Source organism: Pteropus alecto, unplaced genomic scaffold (assembly GCF_000325575.1).
Source record: "Pteropus alecto unplaced genomic scaffold, ASM32557v1 scaffold86, whole genome shotgun sequence".
Lineage (NCBI taxonomy): Eukaryota > Metazoa > Chordata > Mammalia > Chiroptera > Pteropodidae > Pteropus > Pteropus alecto.
The window spans coordinates 10,087,989-10,105,135 of NW_006442109.1; the positions used below are offsets into that span (position 1 = coordinate 10,087,989).

Here is a 17,147-nt window from a genome sequence, read left to right on the forward strand (position 1 = left end):
GAATCACTTCAGTTAGATACCAGAAGGAACTTCCTAACCAGTGTAGGAATTAATACAGTGGGACTAGAAGCCAGGGAGTTTATACTGTCCAGCTCATATTATCTGGAATGATTTAGCTATAAAATGACTATTACAGAGATTGGGACAATATAAAGGATGCTTAGACAATCTCCAGCTGTCGGGCCTCTGGGGGTGGCCTTACAACTGTTCCTTTGTCCTCTGTGTCACCGCCCCAGGCATGGACAATGTGGAATACCAGTTTGCAGTGAACAATGACACTACAGAGCTACAGGTTCGGGACCTGGAACCCAACACGGATTATGAGTTCTACGTGGTGGCCTACTCCCAGCTGGGGGCCAGCCGCACCTCCACCCCAGCGCTGGTCCACACACTGGATGATGGTAGGGCCTCTGAACCTGCAGTGGGCACCTTGGGACCCTGAGGGTTCCCTGGGGATGATAGCTTGGCTTCTCTTTACTAGTGTACACCAAGGCACTTTTACCTGCCTCATGTCATCTTTAGTGTTCTGAAAGGGGGTGGGCAAAGGTTCTTTTCCCCAATTTACAGTTGGGGAAACTGAGGCCCAACAAATGAGAGTGACTTGCCCAGGGTCAGTAGTACAGCTGGGACTCGAGATCTCAGCTCGTGATTCCCTATATCATGTGGCCCTTCTCCGTGACCTCCACATACCATCCATTCAGGCAGAGACCAGAGACAACCCACTGAATGTGGAAGCTTGTGCCCCAAACCTTTTTCAGGGTGGGAAAGATGTCCCCTCCTCTCCAGCTTGGGGCTCCCCTTAGAGGCTCCCTTTCCTCCCTCAGATCCTGGTCCTGGGCCTACTTCTCTGACTTGCTGTGTGACCTGGGCAAGTCTCTGACTGCTCCTGGGCCTCACCTTCCACGTCGGTGGAGCAGAGCTCATGCTGCTGTTCTTCTGTCTCAGTCCCCAGTGCAGCACCTCAGCTCTCCCTGTCCAGCCCCAACCCCTCGGACATCAGGGTGGCGTGGCTGCCCCTGCCTCCCAGCCTGAGCAATGGGCAGGTGGTGAAGTACAAGATAGAGTATGGTTTGGGAAAGGAAGGTGAGTGGGGGCAGGATGCGGGATCCACCTGGCTGGGAATCGTGGCTGGGAAGGGTGATCAGAGCAGCTGAGGACCTGAACAAAGTAGGGGAAGTCCAAGGAAAGTAGGCAGCGCGGGGGAGTAGGAAAGGTGAACCTGGAAAAGAGGAGTGTGGGCTAGGGGTCAGGGCAGCACAGTGAAGAGAGGGCTAGCTCAAGGCAGAAGGAGGCCTGGGTTCTGGCCCCACCTCCTGTACAGCTACAATGTGTCATCCTGATGAGTCCCTGTCTCAGTTTCCTTATCTGTGAATTGAGGCAGGTGGCCTAGGTGATCCCTGGGGATCCAGCACAAGTTGCGGATGAGGGATAGGAAGGTGGGGCGGTGCTTGTGGGATGGGAGAATGGAGCATTGGGGAGGGTGTGTTAGGGCAAATATCTGTAATCTAGGGGAGGAGTATGAAAGAGATAAAGAGTTAGGAGAAGGCAAGTGGCTGGGGGGCCAGGGTGAGGGTGGAGAGGGAGGGAAGGGTGAGGCAGGGGGCTTTTGGGTGGTTGCCAGGGCTTTGGAAGGCAGGCAGTGCCGGATGGCCCTCACAGCCAACCCCTGTGCCTGTGCTATAGTGTGTGTGTGACGGGGGTCGGGGGAGATATTGTTGACAGCTTATTAGGAAGTGGGGACACCATGCCATGATTGTTTTCACTCTGAGCTGAGGCCGATAGCTGTATCAGCTAGGACGGGAAGCCCAGGAGTCAGCCCTGGAGCCATGGAGTCCCCCCAGGCACTGAGGGGCCAGTGCTGAGAGGGCCTCAGGCTCCGATGAGTGCTGAGGAACCAGGAACGGAGGTGAAAGAGGCAATGTAGGGATGTTTGGGTGTCGTGGTCCTCAGGTGGCCTCCCACCAGCATCTTTTCTGTCCCAGCAGATCATATTTTCTCCACCGAGGTGTCAGGGAATGAGACACAGCTTACACTGAACTCACTTCTGCCCAACAAGGTGTATCGAGTACGGATTTTGGCTGGCACAGGGGCCGGCTACGGAGTGCCCTCCCAGTGGATGCAGCACAGGACGCCCGGTATACACAATCAGAGTCACGGTACGGGCTCAGAGGGGACCAGACCAAGCGACACGCATGACTTTGGTTGCGTATGTGTCCTCGGAACCCAGACCCAACCACACACTCCATCAGAGACTTTCCATGCCCACCCCTGCTCGTTGGGTCAGGGAGGATGTGTGTAGAGGGGAAGGGCTGGCCTTTGCAGACACATCTAAGTTCAAGTGTCCCTTCTTCTGCTTTGTGACCTCGGACAAGTCATTCACAACTCTAAGGCTTCATTTACTAGCAAGGGAGGTGCGAGGATTGAAAATGTATTGTAAACAAAGCGTTTAGTACGCGATAAGAACTTGTTAAATAGCAGCTGCTTCCATGATTGTGATTGTTCTGTTGAGAGGCCCAATAGTAGAGCGATTAAATGAAGACAAATCCTGGCACACATACTATCTGTGTGACCTTGGGCAAGTTACTTAATGTCTCTGAGCCTCGGTTTTCTCACCTATAAAATTGGGATAATGGTATTTACATTATTTGTAGGGTTGTGAAAGTAAAGTTAAAATGTATGTACGAAGTACTTAGAACAGTGTCTAACACACTGTAAGCCCCCACTCTTAGGCTCCAAGTCTGGTTCCCACTCCAGTGGCTCCATCCCTCCTTCCAGGCCTCCTCAACCCTCATGACCCCCTGTATCCATGCCTGCAAGTATCCATGCATTCATTTCTTCAGAAGAATTATAGAGCCTACTCTGTGCTGAGTACTGTCAGCCCTTTCCCAGAGGGGCTCCTTGCTAACCTCTGTGCAAAGGCTTAGCATTCCATCCTCAGCACTCTGGGCTTGTGGAATAATGAGTTTACCTCTAGACCAGCCGTGGCCTAGCACTTAAGGAGGTAGCTGAGTGGTGATGCAGAGGGAGAAGTCTGGCAAGGCTCTCACTCAATGCTGTCCTCCTGCTTTTTGCTTCCTCCTGCCCCTTCCCCCTTTCCCATTCTTGGCCTCCTTCCTCTTATTCCCCATTCTCTTCTTCTTTCCTGCCGTCCTGCTCCTCTGCCCCCAGTCCCTTTTGCCCCTGCAGAGTTGAAGGTACAGGCAAGGATGGAGTCCCTGGTCGTGTCATGGCAGCCGCCCCCTCACCCGGCCCAGATCTCTGGCTACAAACTGTACTGGCGGGAGGTGGGGGCCGAGGAGGAGGCCAATGGTGAGAGCCCCCCAGGGGGCCGTGGAGACCAGGCTTGGGATGTGGGGCCTGTCCGGCTCAAGAAGAAAGTGAAGCAGTATGAGCTGACCCAGTTAGGTGAGGAGGGCTGGGGGGAGGGAGCGAGACGGATGTAGCTTCAGTAGGGGACTGGACAAGCTGGGTGCAAAAGTTGGAGATGGAATCCTCTCTGGAAACAAGAGAGTGACCCCACAGGTTCTTCTAGCTAGCGAGTGATCCCCTTAACCTTCCCTAGTCCCTGGCCGGCTGTATGAGGTGAAGGTGGTGGCATTCAACAAACATGAGGACGGCTATGCAGCAGTGTGGAAGGGCAAGACGGAGAAGGCTCCCACACCAGGTGAGGGGGTCTCAGTTAAGGGGTTTGTGTGCAGCTTCCTTCGCCTTTCCTCTGGGCCAGCCCTGGTAGTCGGGCCATCTGGTAGCCTCAGCCACCCCCAAAACCATTCTCCTAGGCTCAGGGGTCCTCCTCTAGCTCTAGACAGCCTCTGTCATGGAAAGAAGCTCCAGTTTGTGCAGTCTTTTAGGCCTGGTACCATATTTTCATTATCTATGAGCAGTGCCAATTTGGAAGATTAGAGCAGAGAGAAACCCCATGGTTGATCAGTTGACTCCTGACTCCAAGTTTGTCTTTTAGATAATTTTTAAAACACGTCTACCTACATTACACCACTTATCAGATTGTCCCTCCACTCTAGGCAGAGAGTATCCCTACATGGCCCACCAGGAAGCTGAGGCTCCGAGAGGTAAAGGGACTTGTCCAAGGTCTCACAGAGCCTAGACGAACCAGGACCACTGACTTCCAAGTAAAAGTCTGTCCACTGCAGTGCACTGCCCGTGGCCCTCTACTGGACACTTCTGTTGCCCATCATGATACTGCCTCACCCCTAACTTCCCAGGCTGATTTCCAGCCATGTGGGTTCGTGGAAAGAGAACTCAACCAGGGCCAGGAAACCTGGGTTCTAATTCCAGTTTGTTCGCTCAGCAAATCTTTTACTGAGTGTCTACTATGTATCAGCTCTGTTCTGGGAATTTAGTGATGAACAACACAAATAAGTAATGGAACTGCTGTCACGGAGTTTATTTTATTTGACGTTTATGTAATAAACATATCATCCTATAATATTATATATATAGATATATCTATATAGATAGATAGATAGATAGATAGATAGATAGATAGATCTATATATATATAGATATATCTATCTTAGTTTAGTTGCTATAACAAAAATACCATAGTCTTAAACAACCAACATTTGGTTCTCACAGTTCTAGAGGCTGGGAAGTCCAAGATCAAGGCACTGGCAGAATCAGTGTCTGGTGAGAGCCCACTTCCTGGTTCATAGACCATAGGCCATCCTCTCGCTGTGTCCTCACGTGGCTGAAAGAGGTCTGGAGAGCTCTCTGGTTCTCTTCTATAAAGGTACTGTTGTGGACTGAAAAGTTTGTGTTCCTCCAAAATTCATATATTGAAACCATACCCTCCAATGTGATGTATTAGGATTAGACGAGGTCATGAGGGTGGAGCCCTCATGCCTGGGATTAGTGCCCTTGGAAGAGTCTCTAGAGGGCTTGCTTTCTCTTTCTGTTCTCTGCCATGTGACCATACACTGAGAAGCTGGCAATCTGCAACCTGGAAGCGGGCTCTCACCAGAACTTGACTGTGCTGGCACCCTGCTCTCGGACTCTAACCTCCAGAACTGTGACAAATAAGTTTTTGTCATTTATAAGCCACCCGGTCTATGGTACTTCATTATAGTAGCTCAAATGGACAAAGACAGGCACTAATCCCATTCGTGAGCATTCCACCATATATTCAGATTTCGACAATATAAATTGGGGGGCACAAACATTCAATTCATAACAATATGACAGATACTATTCTATACACTTTGCAAATATTAACTAACTTTCATCCTCATAACAATGCTATGAGGTAGATACTATTATCAGCCCCACTGACAGAATAGGGAATGGAGGCATAGCTGGGTTAAGTAACTTCTCCAAGGTTACACAGCTAGTAAGTGCCAGAGCTGGAATTTAAACCAGGGCAGCCTGGCTCCAGAATCTATGCTCTTAGTTGCCATGATTTGCTACCTTTCTCTATTATGGTCTGCTATATGTATAACCTTGGTAAAAATCACTTAAATTTTTGGGAGCCTCAGTTTCCTCATCAGTGAAGTGAAAAAGATACTACCCAACACCCAGGAACAAAAGAGAGTGGATAGAAGAAAATAACTGTAAACTGAGAACTGTAAAATACTATACATTTTTAGGCCGAGTGTCCTTCCTTCCCCACACTCTAATTTTCACCTTCCAGACCTGACCATCCAGAGGGGGCCACCTTTGCCCCCTGCTCACGTCCATGCGGAATCAAACAGCTCCACATCCATTTGGCTTCGGTGGAAAAAACCAGACTTTACCACAGTCAAGATCGTCAACTACACTGTGCGCTTTAGCCCCTGGGGGCTCAGGAATTCCTCCCTGGTCACCTATTACACCAGGTGAGGATGAGGGGCCAATACTATGAAGGAAAGAAAGAAGGCAGCAGGTAGTGATGAGAACAGGGACCCTGGGGGATTCAGGAACCTCTCAGGGCTCACGTGTTACACTGGGAGCACACTGAGGTCTGATGACCTGATGGTGGAAAAGGAGAGCCCATTCCATCCTATCCCCTTACAACAGAGCCTTGTACTGAACCCTTGGGAGCGTGATGCAGACAGACCTGTTTCTTCTACCCCAGAGGGCTGGCTCCCAATATGATGGGGAAAAGACCACCCAGATGCTCTCCTGGGAGAGGCTCCAGTCAGAAGGAGAGACAGTACTCACAGGAGCTGCTCGTTTGGCAGAGGAAACATCGCATAAAAAGCAATAGATGTATACAATTGCAGCTAAAGTAAAATTAAATCAAGGAAAAGATGTATCAGAGATGGTTCCTTGGGTGAAGGTCGACTCGGATTAATCCAGGAACGTTTCCTGGAGAAGGGGGCCTGCTTTGGATATTGGACATGGAGCACGATACCCTCGGAGCAGCATACATCCAGATCTCTCCGTAGGTTCTCTGGCTGCCGTCGGTGGCCCCCATGCCAGAGAGCAGATACTCTTCCCAGGGTAGGGCCTGGGGCTAGGGCTGGGGCCAGGGGAGTAGATCTGGAGGAGCTGCCCTGCTAAGAGGGTGTGCCTGAGAGCACTAGTCCTGTTTCTTGCCTCTGCAGCTCAGGAGAAGACATCCTCATTGGCGGGCTGAAGCCATTCACCAAATACGAGTTTGCGGTCCAGTCCCACGGCGTGGACATGGATGGGCCTTTTGGTTCTGTGGTGGAGCGCTCCACCCTGCCTGACCGTGAGTGTCCTCTCAGCCCTCTTGCCACCAATCCATCTTTTACCCAACTCCTTCTTGCCCCAGAAGCCCTCTTCTGAAATGTCCCTCAAGACCCCTTAAGTATCTGTTGTTTGCTGTGCATTTCCATAGGCCAGTGTTGGTTACCCATAAAAATAACAACATAGAATTTAGAGGTGTGGCTTCTTTTAAGAGGCTATGCCAAGACCTCACTGAGCTGGTGAAGAGGGGCAAGGGTAGAGAGACAGGTCACCTGTATTCTGCATTTGGGTCCCCCATCCTGCTCTTTACACACAGGGAGACTCGAGCAGGTCCCTTCCCCATCCAGGGCCACCGTCCTCATCCGTAAAAAGAGAGGATGGGACTATTCACTCTGCAAGTCTGTGATTCTGGAACTCTTTGGAAACGGCATTTCAAGACAAGTGGACTTCTGTCTCACAGCAGAGGCTTTTCGGTTCCACCAGCCTTAAGACCGTTCACCTTCCCATCAACAGGGGACCTTTGTGCTGAAATAGGAAAATGTGTGTGGGATGGGGTGGGGAGGCCCTCCCTTCTCATGAATGTGCTTTTTTAAAAACTTTTCAAATTGTTTCTCTCCCCACTATGACCTGTTATTATGGTCTTACACTGCACATGGAGTTTAGGGAGACCTGATGTTTTCTCAAAGGAAACTTGATGACATTGGGTCCCCAGCACAACTGACCATGCTGCAGAGGGGAGGGTTCTCTTTCTGCAGATGTGGAAACTGGAGCCTGAGAAGAGGGTTCGTGCAGCCCGGGATCCTGTGGCTCTGTTACACCTTAGAGTCCTGGGTCGCCATTTTACCCTCTGTTAAGCCTTGAATACCTGAACCCCTAAGTCTCCGTCCCTTCCTAGCTTACCAGTCACCTTGTGCCTCTCCTTTTCAACTTTCTTCATTCACCCCCACCTCCCAGGATCAACTTCGTCTCTAAATACAAGACCAAAGTTGGCCAAGGTGGTACCTCTTACACAGCGGTGCTCACGACCCTGTAGGGCCTGTGCCAGGGGCATAGACAAAGGCTGCACAAGGCATCAACCAATTGTACTTAAAGATTTGGAGTGGCAAGGGGAGTTAGGAATTTTTAATGATAAATAATTTTAAATACTATTTTTATGTTAAACTTTACCATGAAATAGATAGCAAACTTAGCTTGAAATTTTAAAATAGAATGTAAGCCTTCCAAAAATTTTTGAGCTCTGCCTCCAGGTTCCTAGAATACCAGACAGTCTCCTCAACCCTTGGAGGTATCTGGGTGTGGAAATTTAGGGAGCTCTGCTCCAAAGAGTAGGAAAGAATTTCAGGGAGGGGAGCACAGTGGTAAAGCCCCCCTCCCCAATCATTTTCCAGAAATCCTCCAATTAAAGACCAGATCTTATTTTGCTTTGTGGTTTGTGGTTTGTTCCAGTGAAGGGGGAATAAAAGAGGCCATATATCCCTGTTCTGTCTCACAGCTGCCCCCAGAGCTGGGGCTCTCAGTGACCCTGCCTCTCCCCATCTCCTCCCCTGCACTCCAGGGCCCTCGACACCCCCATCCGACCTGCGTCTGAGCTCCCTGACACCATCCACTGTTCTGCTGCACTGGTGCCCCCCCACGGAGCCCAATGGGGAGATCGTGGAGTATCTGATCCTATATAGCAACAACCACACCCAGCCCGAGCATCAGTGGACCTTGCTCACCACAGAGGGTGAGGGCTCCTGCCCGAGGGCATTGGAGCAAGAGCTTCCCCATTCTCTCCCCACTTCCCAAACTCTCTAGTGGCTGGGTTAGTAGTGAGAGAGCGGCTGAGGTTTGTTCCAGGGGTTTCTAGGAGGAACAGGCAGAGGCTGTTTCCTGAGTGGGAGTAGGCTACTTCCCCAGTCCTGCTTTCCAGCCTATCCCTGCATCCCACCCTGCTCAACCCACTAGCCTTGCTTTCCCTGCTTCCCCTACATCCCAGGAAATATCTTCAGTGCTGAGGTACGCGGCCTGGAGAGCGACACTAGGTACTTCTTCAAGATGGGGGCACGCACAGAGGTGGGGCCTGGGCCCTTCTCTGGCCTGCAGGATGTGATCACTCTCCAGGAGAATCTCGCAGGTGAGAGGGCAGGAAGGGAGGAGTGGGATCCGTTCTGGAGCATCCGAGGTTTCCAGAGGCCCCTGGAGTTGACTTATAACCTGAAAGCCATCTCTTCCAAGGCCCTGCCACCTGGCATGACTGCACTTTCATTGTTTTGGACAACTGCCCTCCTAGTTTGTTGCGGAGAAAAACATTTTGAAGGGGAAATGGGTGTGGTTCAGTGGTGATTCATTTGAGAGATCAGATTTTTTGGGAGACTGGTTTGGTGTCTTTGGGAGATTGCTTTGATTGGAGAATTGGCTTGGAGAGGTGATGAACTTTATGGGGTGGAGGTGGGCAGAAGGACTGGCTATGTAATTGGCAGGGCCTGGTGTGAAATGCAAATGAGGGGCTCCTTATTAAAAAAATTAGAAAGTGACAGCAGAACATTAAATCAGGCACAGAGGCCTTCTCAGCATGGGCCCTGCGTGACTGTACTTATTGCACACCCATGAAACAAGCCCTGGTTGGCAGGTTGATGGGGAGGGGCCACAACTTCTGGATGTCCGGTGGGGAGCGCAGTTAGAGAGAGAGGTAGTCGTGGTCTCTGTGAGGCTGTGGGGCCCTCCTGTCCTTGCATCAGAAGATTTTGAGTATCCCAAGAGTGAGACTCCAGCCGGTGGTCCCCTGAGGAAACCACAAGAAGTCCTGATCTATGAACCCTGGGCCTTCTCCTGTCATTGACCTGTTCTTTCCCCTCTCTCTTCCCCACCAGACTCCCTGGATGTGCACTCAGTCACAGGCATCATTGTGGGTGTGTGCCTGGGCCTCCTCTGCCTCCTGGCCTGCATGTGTGCTGGCCTGCGCCGCAGCCCCCACAGGTGGGTGAAGGAACCAGTCTGACCTCAAAGAGGAGAGATTTCCCAAGGACTACAGAGAGGAGAGAGCAGAGAAAGTAGCCATGACTTGCCCTAGGCACCCCCAGGAACCCCATTGAAGTTAGGACTCTGGGATGAAGGGACTGGGGGTAATATCCTCATGAGAGTATGCGCTGGGTTTAAGGAATCCCCCAGCCCGCCCCTTCAACAAGGGCACGCATAGGCAGAACTGCCTGTCTCCCACTTCTGTAGCTGCCAGCATCTTGGAGAAAGGAAACCCCAAATCGCCAAGAGAAGAAGGGTCCTATTTGTAGTGTCACAGGAAGAAACCCCAAATCTCCAGATGTCTGGAGCCAAGAGAAGAAGGGTCCTATTTGTAGTGTCACAGCTGCTTTTAACAGTTTCTTACTCATTGTACAGACTACAAACCAAGTCCCAGAGACAGGGCCATAGGCTGGAATAGGTCTCAATCCCATCCCATCCCTCAATCTCTGACCCCTGTGCCTATCTTCCCTTCCAGGGAAGCAAACCAAGTCCCAGAGATGGGCAGGGACATAGGCTGGAATAGGTCTCAATCCCACCCCTATCCCTCACTCTCTGACCCCTGTGCCTATCTTCCCTTCCAGGGAATCCCTCCCAGGCCTGTCCTCCACTGCCACTGCTGGGAACCCCGCACTGTACTCTCGGGCCCGCCTTGGACCCCCCAGCCCTGCAGCTATCCATGAACTGGAGTCCCTTGTGCACCCCCGTCCCCAGGACTGGTCCCCACCACCTTCAGACATCGAGGACAGGGCTGAAGTGCACAGCCTTATGGGTGGCGGCGTTTCAGACTGCCGAGGTCACTCCAAGAGAAAGGTGAGCCTGAAGCTTCAATAGGTTAGTCCCACTGCAGCTCACTCCTAAATAGGACACAAGGGGGCGTAAGAACACAACGGATGATACTTTGAGAAAATTCCCTTCCTTCCCTTTTCACTGGTCCAGCTGCAAAAGAAAAGGCACTGTCTCTCCTTCCTCCGTGAAAGGGGTTGGCAGGGCTGGGAAGCAGATGGGCCTCCATCCCTGGCAGAATAGGTCAGCCTGGATCTCACAGAAGAAGAGGAGGGCCCCTGATGGGCTTTTTGCAAGTGACTCATGGTAGCCAGAACACCCAGATCCTTCCTCATCCTGGAAACTGGGGAGATGCATAAGATCCAGCCCTCCCCAATAAGAGGAAAAGAGGCTGGTTAGGTTGGCAGTAGCCAAGTGGGACTGGGACCCAGATAAGGTGGGCCATGTAGGGGGAAGGACCCCTTCATGCTTGCAATAGTGGCTCATCCCACCCTTCTCTGACCAGCCTGCTCAACCCCGTGAGTCCTTCCTCACCCTTTCCCTGCTTCTCTGCTGAAGGAGACCCTGCCTGACTTGGAAACCTGTGGGCTTTGCCAAGGCGATGATATTAGGCTTTTCTGCAGGAGGACTTCTATCCATTCTGCACTCCTCCCCACACCCTTGGGGAGGGAGAAAACAAGGGGGCCAGAGTCTGTGGAGAGAGTCTCCATCCACTTCCCTCTCCCAGCCAGCCCCTCAGTGCTTCCGTTTCTTGCTTCTCTCCCCTGTGCAGATCTCATGGGCTCAGCCAGGTGGGCCGAGCTGGTCAGGTTCCTGGGCAGGCTGTGAGCTGCCCCAGGCAGGCCCCATGCCTTCTCTGACCCGGGCTCTGCTGCCCCCTGCTGGAACTGGGCAGACGCTGTTGCTGCAGGCTCTGGTGTATGATGCCATAAAGGTCAGTGTCCTGGGAGGAAGGGGTAAGAAAGGAGAGAAGGGTCCTCATGCTTATGAAGAGCAATAGCGAGTTCTCTGGAGACCCCTGATGGTCACTTTCCTGGGGATAAGAGTCTAGCCAAGAGACCCCTGGAGCCTCTGAAGGTGAGTGGGTAGAAGGCTAGCTACTCTGTAGGAATCTGTGTTTCACCTGGATTGGGGACAGTCCTTCCTTTACCTAGACCTAAGTGAGCCACAGCAGAGTTACCATGTGTCTGAGGGTGGCCTGGCCTGAGTGCCCTCAGCCCCTCCTCCTATTCATTGAGGCCCTGATGAATCCGGTAGTCCGAGAAATTCTGGGCAAGGGCAAATGGTAGTATTTCATTTTTTTCCCATGGGTCTGATCACCTCTTATAGGGTAATCAGCATGCTTCCTTTACCAACTTCCATGTGACATATACTCTGGGGCACTGGGGGTGTCATTCTCTAGACCCCAAGTATGTTGGTCATTCTTCTGATGATCACTCTGTGTTGATCACCCTGTCTTTGTGTTCTCTGCTCTGACCAGGGCAATGGGAGGAAGAAGCCACCTCCAGCCTGCAGGAACCAGGTGGAGGCTGAAGTCATTGTCCACTCTGACTTTAGTGCCTCCAGAGGGAATCCTGACCTCCACCTCCAAGATCTGGAACCTGAGGATCCCCTGGGTTTGGAGGCTCCTTTGGGTGTTGTGGATCTAGGGCAAGGGGTAGATTTACTGGATAGGGAGCTGGGAGGATGTGAGCAGGCAACCACTGGGCCAGACAGACTTTCTTGCCTGCCGGAGGCAACTTCTTGCCCCTACCCGAACCTCCAGCCAAATGAGGCTCTGGAGGAGGCCTCTGGGAACAGCTGCCAGCCAAAGGCCCCCTGCTCTCTAGGAACCAGCCCAGGCTTGTCCAGAGCCCCAGTGTCCTCCTCTGCTTAGCTCCCCTAGAGGGACAGTTGGGGGCAGGCCGATACAGATCATGGGATATGACATGTGTGGCCATGCATGTACACATGTGTACCTTCAGATACTGAGTATCATCAAGCCATTTGGAGCCGCCTAGGGTGATTTGGCTAGGGAGAGAGGAAGAAATGGATTATTCACTCCCCCATACTCTGTGACACATGTGATATATGAGACATGTGAAGCATGGCTATGCTATGTGTGATATACACATATGTGAAACACATGTGTGTGTGCTAGTTGACAGGCTGGGAAACCTTGGTCCAGGCAGTGGTCAGTACAGTATAACTGATCCTCCGGTCAGTACAGTACCCCAGAGTGGTCAGTCCCCAGCCCTCTGGGGCCCCAACCTCCATCACCCAGCATTTATTACACACTCTGAGAGTGTCTCCAATGCCCTGTCTGACAAAGACAGCCCCAGCCCATTTTCCTGTCTGGCTGGGCTGAGTGCAGGTAGGCTCTGAATGCCTAACATTTTAGTTGCATCTCCTCCCTCCACCCATCTCCCCTGTCCCATGTCCCAAATTGAGAGGGTGACTCTGGTTCCCCTCAGAGCAACTCTGCATTCATTTTTGAAATTTAGGAAGTGCCTGGTTTTGAACATGTGCTTTCTCTGGCTCTCCCCTCCTTTCTTCCCCTTCACTCCTCTAATGGCCTGTCTCCCAGTCAACTTGCTCTCCTAATTCTAGTGCCCTTCGCTTCCTCCCTGATACTCTTTCCTTTCCTCTCTCTTGTTTCTGTGTCTCCTCTGTCTGTCCACCTGTCCTGTCTCTCATGCCTCTCCCGGACTGTGTCATGTGGTTCTCCCGCCTTCCTTCCCTAACAACATGACTACCTCATATCTGCTTCAAGGCCATAGCGTGACTCCTATGTCCGCCATCCACTTCACCCATTACCCTCCTGCTCCCTCTTCTCTCTGTGCCTCCATATGTCCCCTCCCCAGGCAGACTGCCCACCCCAGTACAGGTTTGGAGAAGACCTTCCTGCTTCCCTTGTATCTTTTTCCCTGGTATTGAGATGGGAGGACTCTTCTTGGAGGTGATGAGTCCCAGTCACACAAGGGGACTTTTGAGATGGGGAAAGGGGTACATGACCCAAAGGCTCAGGATAAAATTTCTCCCTCCTTTCTATGCAGGGAGGCAGGTTGGCTGGATGGAGAGGTTTGAGATCTTCCTTCCCAGCTGAAGCTAAAGAGAGAAGGGGAGTGGGAATTAGGGGCACTGTAGCCCTGTAGCTTCCCACTCTATACACCCTGAACATGAGCTGATGGGGTGGGGGTGAGAGGAATCTCATCCTCTTAGGTGCTAGAAAGGAGGTCTTTGCACAGGACAAGGGTGATTGGTTCATTTCGTTTCTTTTTCTTTAAATTCAATCCTGAAGTCATTATCTGTTGACCCATCACACAGGGACAAGCTTGACTTCTATTTCCTGTGTAGAGAAAACAATGTCACTTATTAGATTTTGCACTTCAGCCTCTCATAGGAGCATAGAATGTGGGGTCTTTTCTCCCTAAATGCATCTTTTTAACTGATTGGCACCTTAAGGGTTAACTCTGGCTTCTGGGCCAAATTAGAAATAACCAGTCTATCTTTCCTTTCTTTTCTTTTTTTTTTTTTTAATGGTGAAATGTCTCTCAGCGGAGTTGCAGCTTCCTCAGACCTTTTCAACATCGTGTTTATTACACTCGGGTGTCACTCACGTTTGACATCTGCACCTACATTTCCTCCCCCTCCCCCTCCTTCAACCAGCCTATGATAACGCTAAAGATTATTAATGTTGGTTTTGTATCTCGTTAAGGACAGAATTGTCACTTGTACTATTTCTGTAGTATTCGGTGTTGCTGTGGCTAGCACCACGGTATATGTTTCATCATTGCTCTGAAGGTCAAAAGCCTCGTTTTTATTTTGCCGGTTTGATTTTTTTTCTAAAGGGGGGAAAAAAAAAACTGCCCTGAATTAAATGGCTGTTTTAACAGTAGGCTCTTAGCATTACACCACATAGTCATTTTTCATGTTCTTGTTTAACAGGCACTGAGGTTCTGGTTTAAATTAAATAGCTGCAAATGAGACAATTTATAACCCATTAGGTTGGGTGGAAAATTGTTTCTCAAAAGCAAATAAGTAATAAATCTGGTATCTGCCTATAACTCACAGTTGATAAGAAAGTGGCCATTACTCACTAGTATTATATATAATTTGGGCTCTGGGTAATTTGGAAGTGTTAGGTTTGTGTCTTTGTAGCAGTATTTTTATTAGAAAAGAGTCTATCGGCCCTTTACAGGGTATTAATCCCTTTGTCACCTACCATCATTGCCTTACATTTTTTGAGTCTCATTTTAAAATCTTCCTTTTTTTGATGCATGACATGTGTAATCAGTACCTGCTCATTTATTTGTCTGTATTTAGTTTATGCTATATTATTTAATTATTTTTCAGCATTTTTTTCTCCTTACAAATATGACACTTTTTAGGGTTAAGCCAAGGCATCGATCATGTATCTGTCCTTATAATGAATTAATAAACTATTTTCCAAATATGTGGCATTCTCTTTTGGAACCAATGTCTAGAATTTCCTCAGCCTTTCTACATAGAGAATGTATTTCTTCCCAGATGGGAAATGTTGCTTTTTGAGGCTAGAGAGAACAAGTGGTCATGGGAAAGAACTGAATCATCTTCCTCCCTCAATAGGCACTTCGGAAAAGACTTAAACTTAGGAAAGATTAGTTCTTTGATGGCACTCTTTTAGGCTCTCTGCAGATTTATTTCCACCTGTATAACACATTTTTTTTTTTTAACTTTCTTGGGTGCAAGGAGGAGTGAACGAACAACTCCAGAGATTTGGGGGCTTCTGTATAATTCTGGTCTCCAAAATTGCTGATAGCTGAACATTCACATATCCATGCAAGCTTAGAGACCCACATGTGTACATTTACCGTCACAAACACTCTTGTGTCCATTAACTCAAACATGGACATACAGTCACACAAAAAACTCCACACTCACGCTCCACACTTATCTCAGGATCACAGTTGGCAGCTGCTTTGCTAAGATCTTCACAGGGCCTGGAATGTGCATGTTTTTCTGCTGGAGGGAACCAAGAGCCAGAGGCTGCCCTGCCCAGGACCACCCCCAAAGTGGCTGGTGGGCCAGACCCGAGTTAATTGACAGATCATACAGAGAGATATTGCACATTTTGCATGGCACAAAATAGTCATTATTTGCATATCACTCTCAGACCAAGGGTTGTGATAAAGAAGAATTAAACACTTGTCAAAATGAATTTAAAATGACAGCAGCTCAGGACACCAATTTGACCTCTCAGAGTTCAGGACAAGCCAAGAAGGGGTTTTAAGAATTCAAGCCCTGCAGGAGGGAATTCTAGGATTTTGGGCTTAGGGAGCCCCCCCACCCATTCCTTCTCTTTCCTATGGCCAGTAGAGGCCCATCAGTTCTGCCCTTCCTTACAATGAAATCAGTTTGGGCTTTGGTGTGCTAGTGTCTCCCGACCCTGAATTTCTCCATTGCCTTCTACTGCTCACATGCCTAAAGTTCCGTCTCTCAGGCTCATCTTTCAATTGCTACTACAGACTAAGGAGTCCTTGGGCTACACAAACCCCACCATTAGTAAATTTGTTTCTGGAGGCCTGTACTTCTATACTCATCTACACCAAAGTTAGTTTTATATACGGGTAACGTTCCTGATCTTCAAATTCCAGAGTTGGTATCAAAAGAGAGACTTGTTTATTCCTCTGCCATTCCAGTCCAATATCAGAGGGGCAAATAGCAAAGAGTATCAGGGAGGCAAAGACTACCCCCTTTAAATCTCTTGCTCCTAGAACTTAGTAGATGCTCAATAATTTTGATGGGCTTGGCCATCATGCTGGACTCAACAGATCATTTAATAGTGAGTGGTGAAAATTCAAGATCTCTTAGGGCTAGCATGGCTGTGAATCCCCTAGGAGACATGCTTACCTTCTATCTCATTCTCATAGGGACCTATGCTATCTCCTTATGTGTTCTTTGACATGAAACACTGAGTCTTTTTTGGGTGTAGAAATGTTACTGGGAATTTTAACTCTCGATGTGCTTTTCCAGTTCCCAGGACCTGTGTGGTTTAATGGTCTCTAGGAGTGAGTAGGAGAGATATGATTATCTTTATTTTTCAGGTGAGCTCAGAGAATGACTGCCTGGATTGGCTGGGTTAGACAGCTGGCAGAACTGGGGTCGGAATCCAGGTTACTTTCGCGTTCTTATTGTCCTGTTGGGTCGGCTCTCCCAGCCCTGGAGGAAGCTGCCTTCCCACCCCCTCCTACCTTCCGCGTTCACCCAAGCGCCGGAACGCTTCAGTCTGGAGAAGCCAGTCTTGCTAAACGTGCTAGTCTTTGGGTGGAAGGACCGAAACCTTATGGAAAACCGAATCTTTGACAACTTTGTGCAGCTTTGGGGGAATTATCTCGAAAATATAGACTTGGACACGAAGAAAGAGTGGGTCAAAGCAAAACCTGAAGCTTTGCGCGTTTCTCCGTAGCTCGGACCCACTCTACCGTCCTCTTGGTCTCCACTTCCCCAGCCCCCCCAAGTCCGGGTATGGCCCGCTTGGAGGGGGTAAGGGGCTGCAGCCCGGGACGGCGCCGGCCGCTCCTGCCATAGTTCAAAGCGCAGGGGGCGCGTCCGCCGCGCAGCCGGGAATGTCCGGCCGCTTAAAGCGCTCGCCGGCTCTTTTGTTCCCCAGACCGGGCCTCCGGGGAGAGGGGGCTGGGGGAGGGGACCAGAGGGGAGGGAAGGGGGGTGGCAGGCGGCGGGCGGAGAGAGGAGGG

The 17,147-nt window shown here is 50.2% G+C and overlaps 2 protein-coding genes across 2 annotated transcripts in view; both read left to right on the top strand.

Annotated features, from left to right (window-relative positions):
• Window positions 1-14,864, top strand: part of IGDCC4 (immunoglobulin superfamily DCC subclass member 4) — a gene marked incomplete at its 5' end in the record, with an annotated part of 28,382 nt that extends 13,518 nt beyond the window's left edge. Inside the window, 13 exons of the mRNA XM_025038970.1 lie at window positions 237-401; window positions 946-1,083; window positions 1,986-2,156; window positions 3,169-3,405; window positions 3,563-3,664; window positions 5,648-5,831; window positions 6,543-6,670; window positions 8,204-8,374; window positions 8,627-8,764; window positions 9,501-9,606; window positions 10,230-10,458; window positions 11,204-11,365; window positions 11,912-14,864. Coding sequence (XP_024894738.1) covers window positions 237-401; window positions 946-1,083; window positions 1,986-2,156; window positions 3,169-3,405; window positions 3,563-3,664; window positions 5,648-5,831; window positions 6,543-6,670; window positions 8,204-8,374; window positions 8,627-8,764; window positions 9,501-9,606; window positions 10,230-10,458; window positions 11,204-11,365; window positions 11,912-12,307 — 2,327 coding nt within the window. The remainder of the gene's footprint in view (window positions 1-236; window positions 402-945; window positions 1,084-1,985; window positions 2,157-3,168; window positions 3,406-3,562; window positions 3,665-5,647; window positions 5,832-6,542; window positions 6,671-8,203; window positions 8,375-8,626; window positions 8,765-9,500; window positions 9,607-10,229; window positions 10,459-11,203; window positions 11,366-11,911) is intronic.
• A 1,871-nt stretch (window positions 14,865-16,735) lies between these two features.
• Window positions 16,736-17,147, top strand: part of IGDCC3 (immunoglobulin superfamily DCC subclass member 3) — a 38,954-nt gene continuing 38,542 nt past the window's right edge. The window contains exons 1-2 of the mRNA XM_025038743.1: window positions 16,736-16,815; window positions 16,859-16,935. Coding sequence (XP_024894511.1) covers window positions 16,736-16,815; window positions 16,859-16,935 — 157 coding nt within the window. The remainder of the gene's footprint in view (window positions 16,816-16,858; window positions 16,936-17,147) is intronic.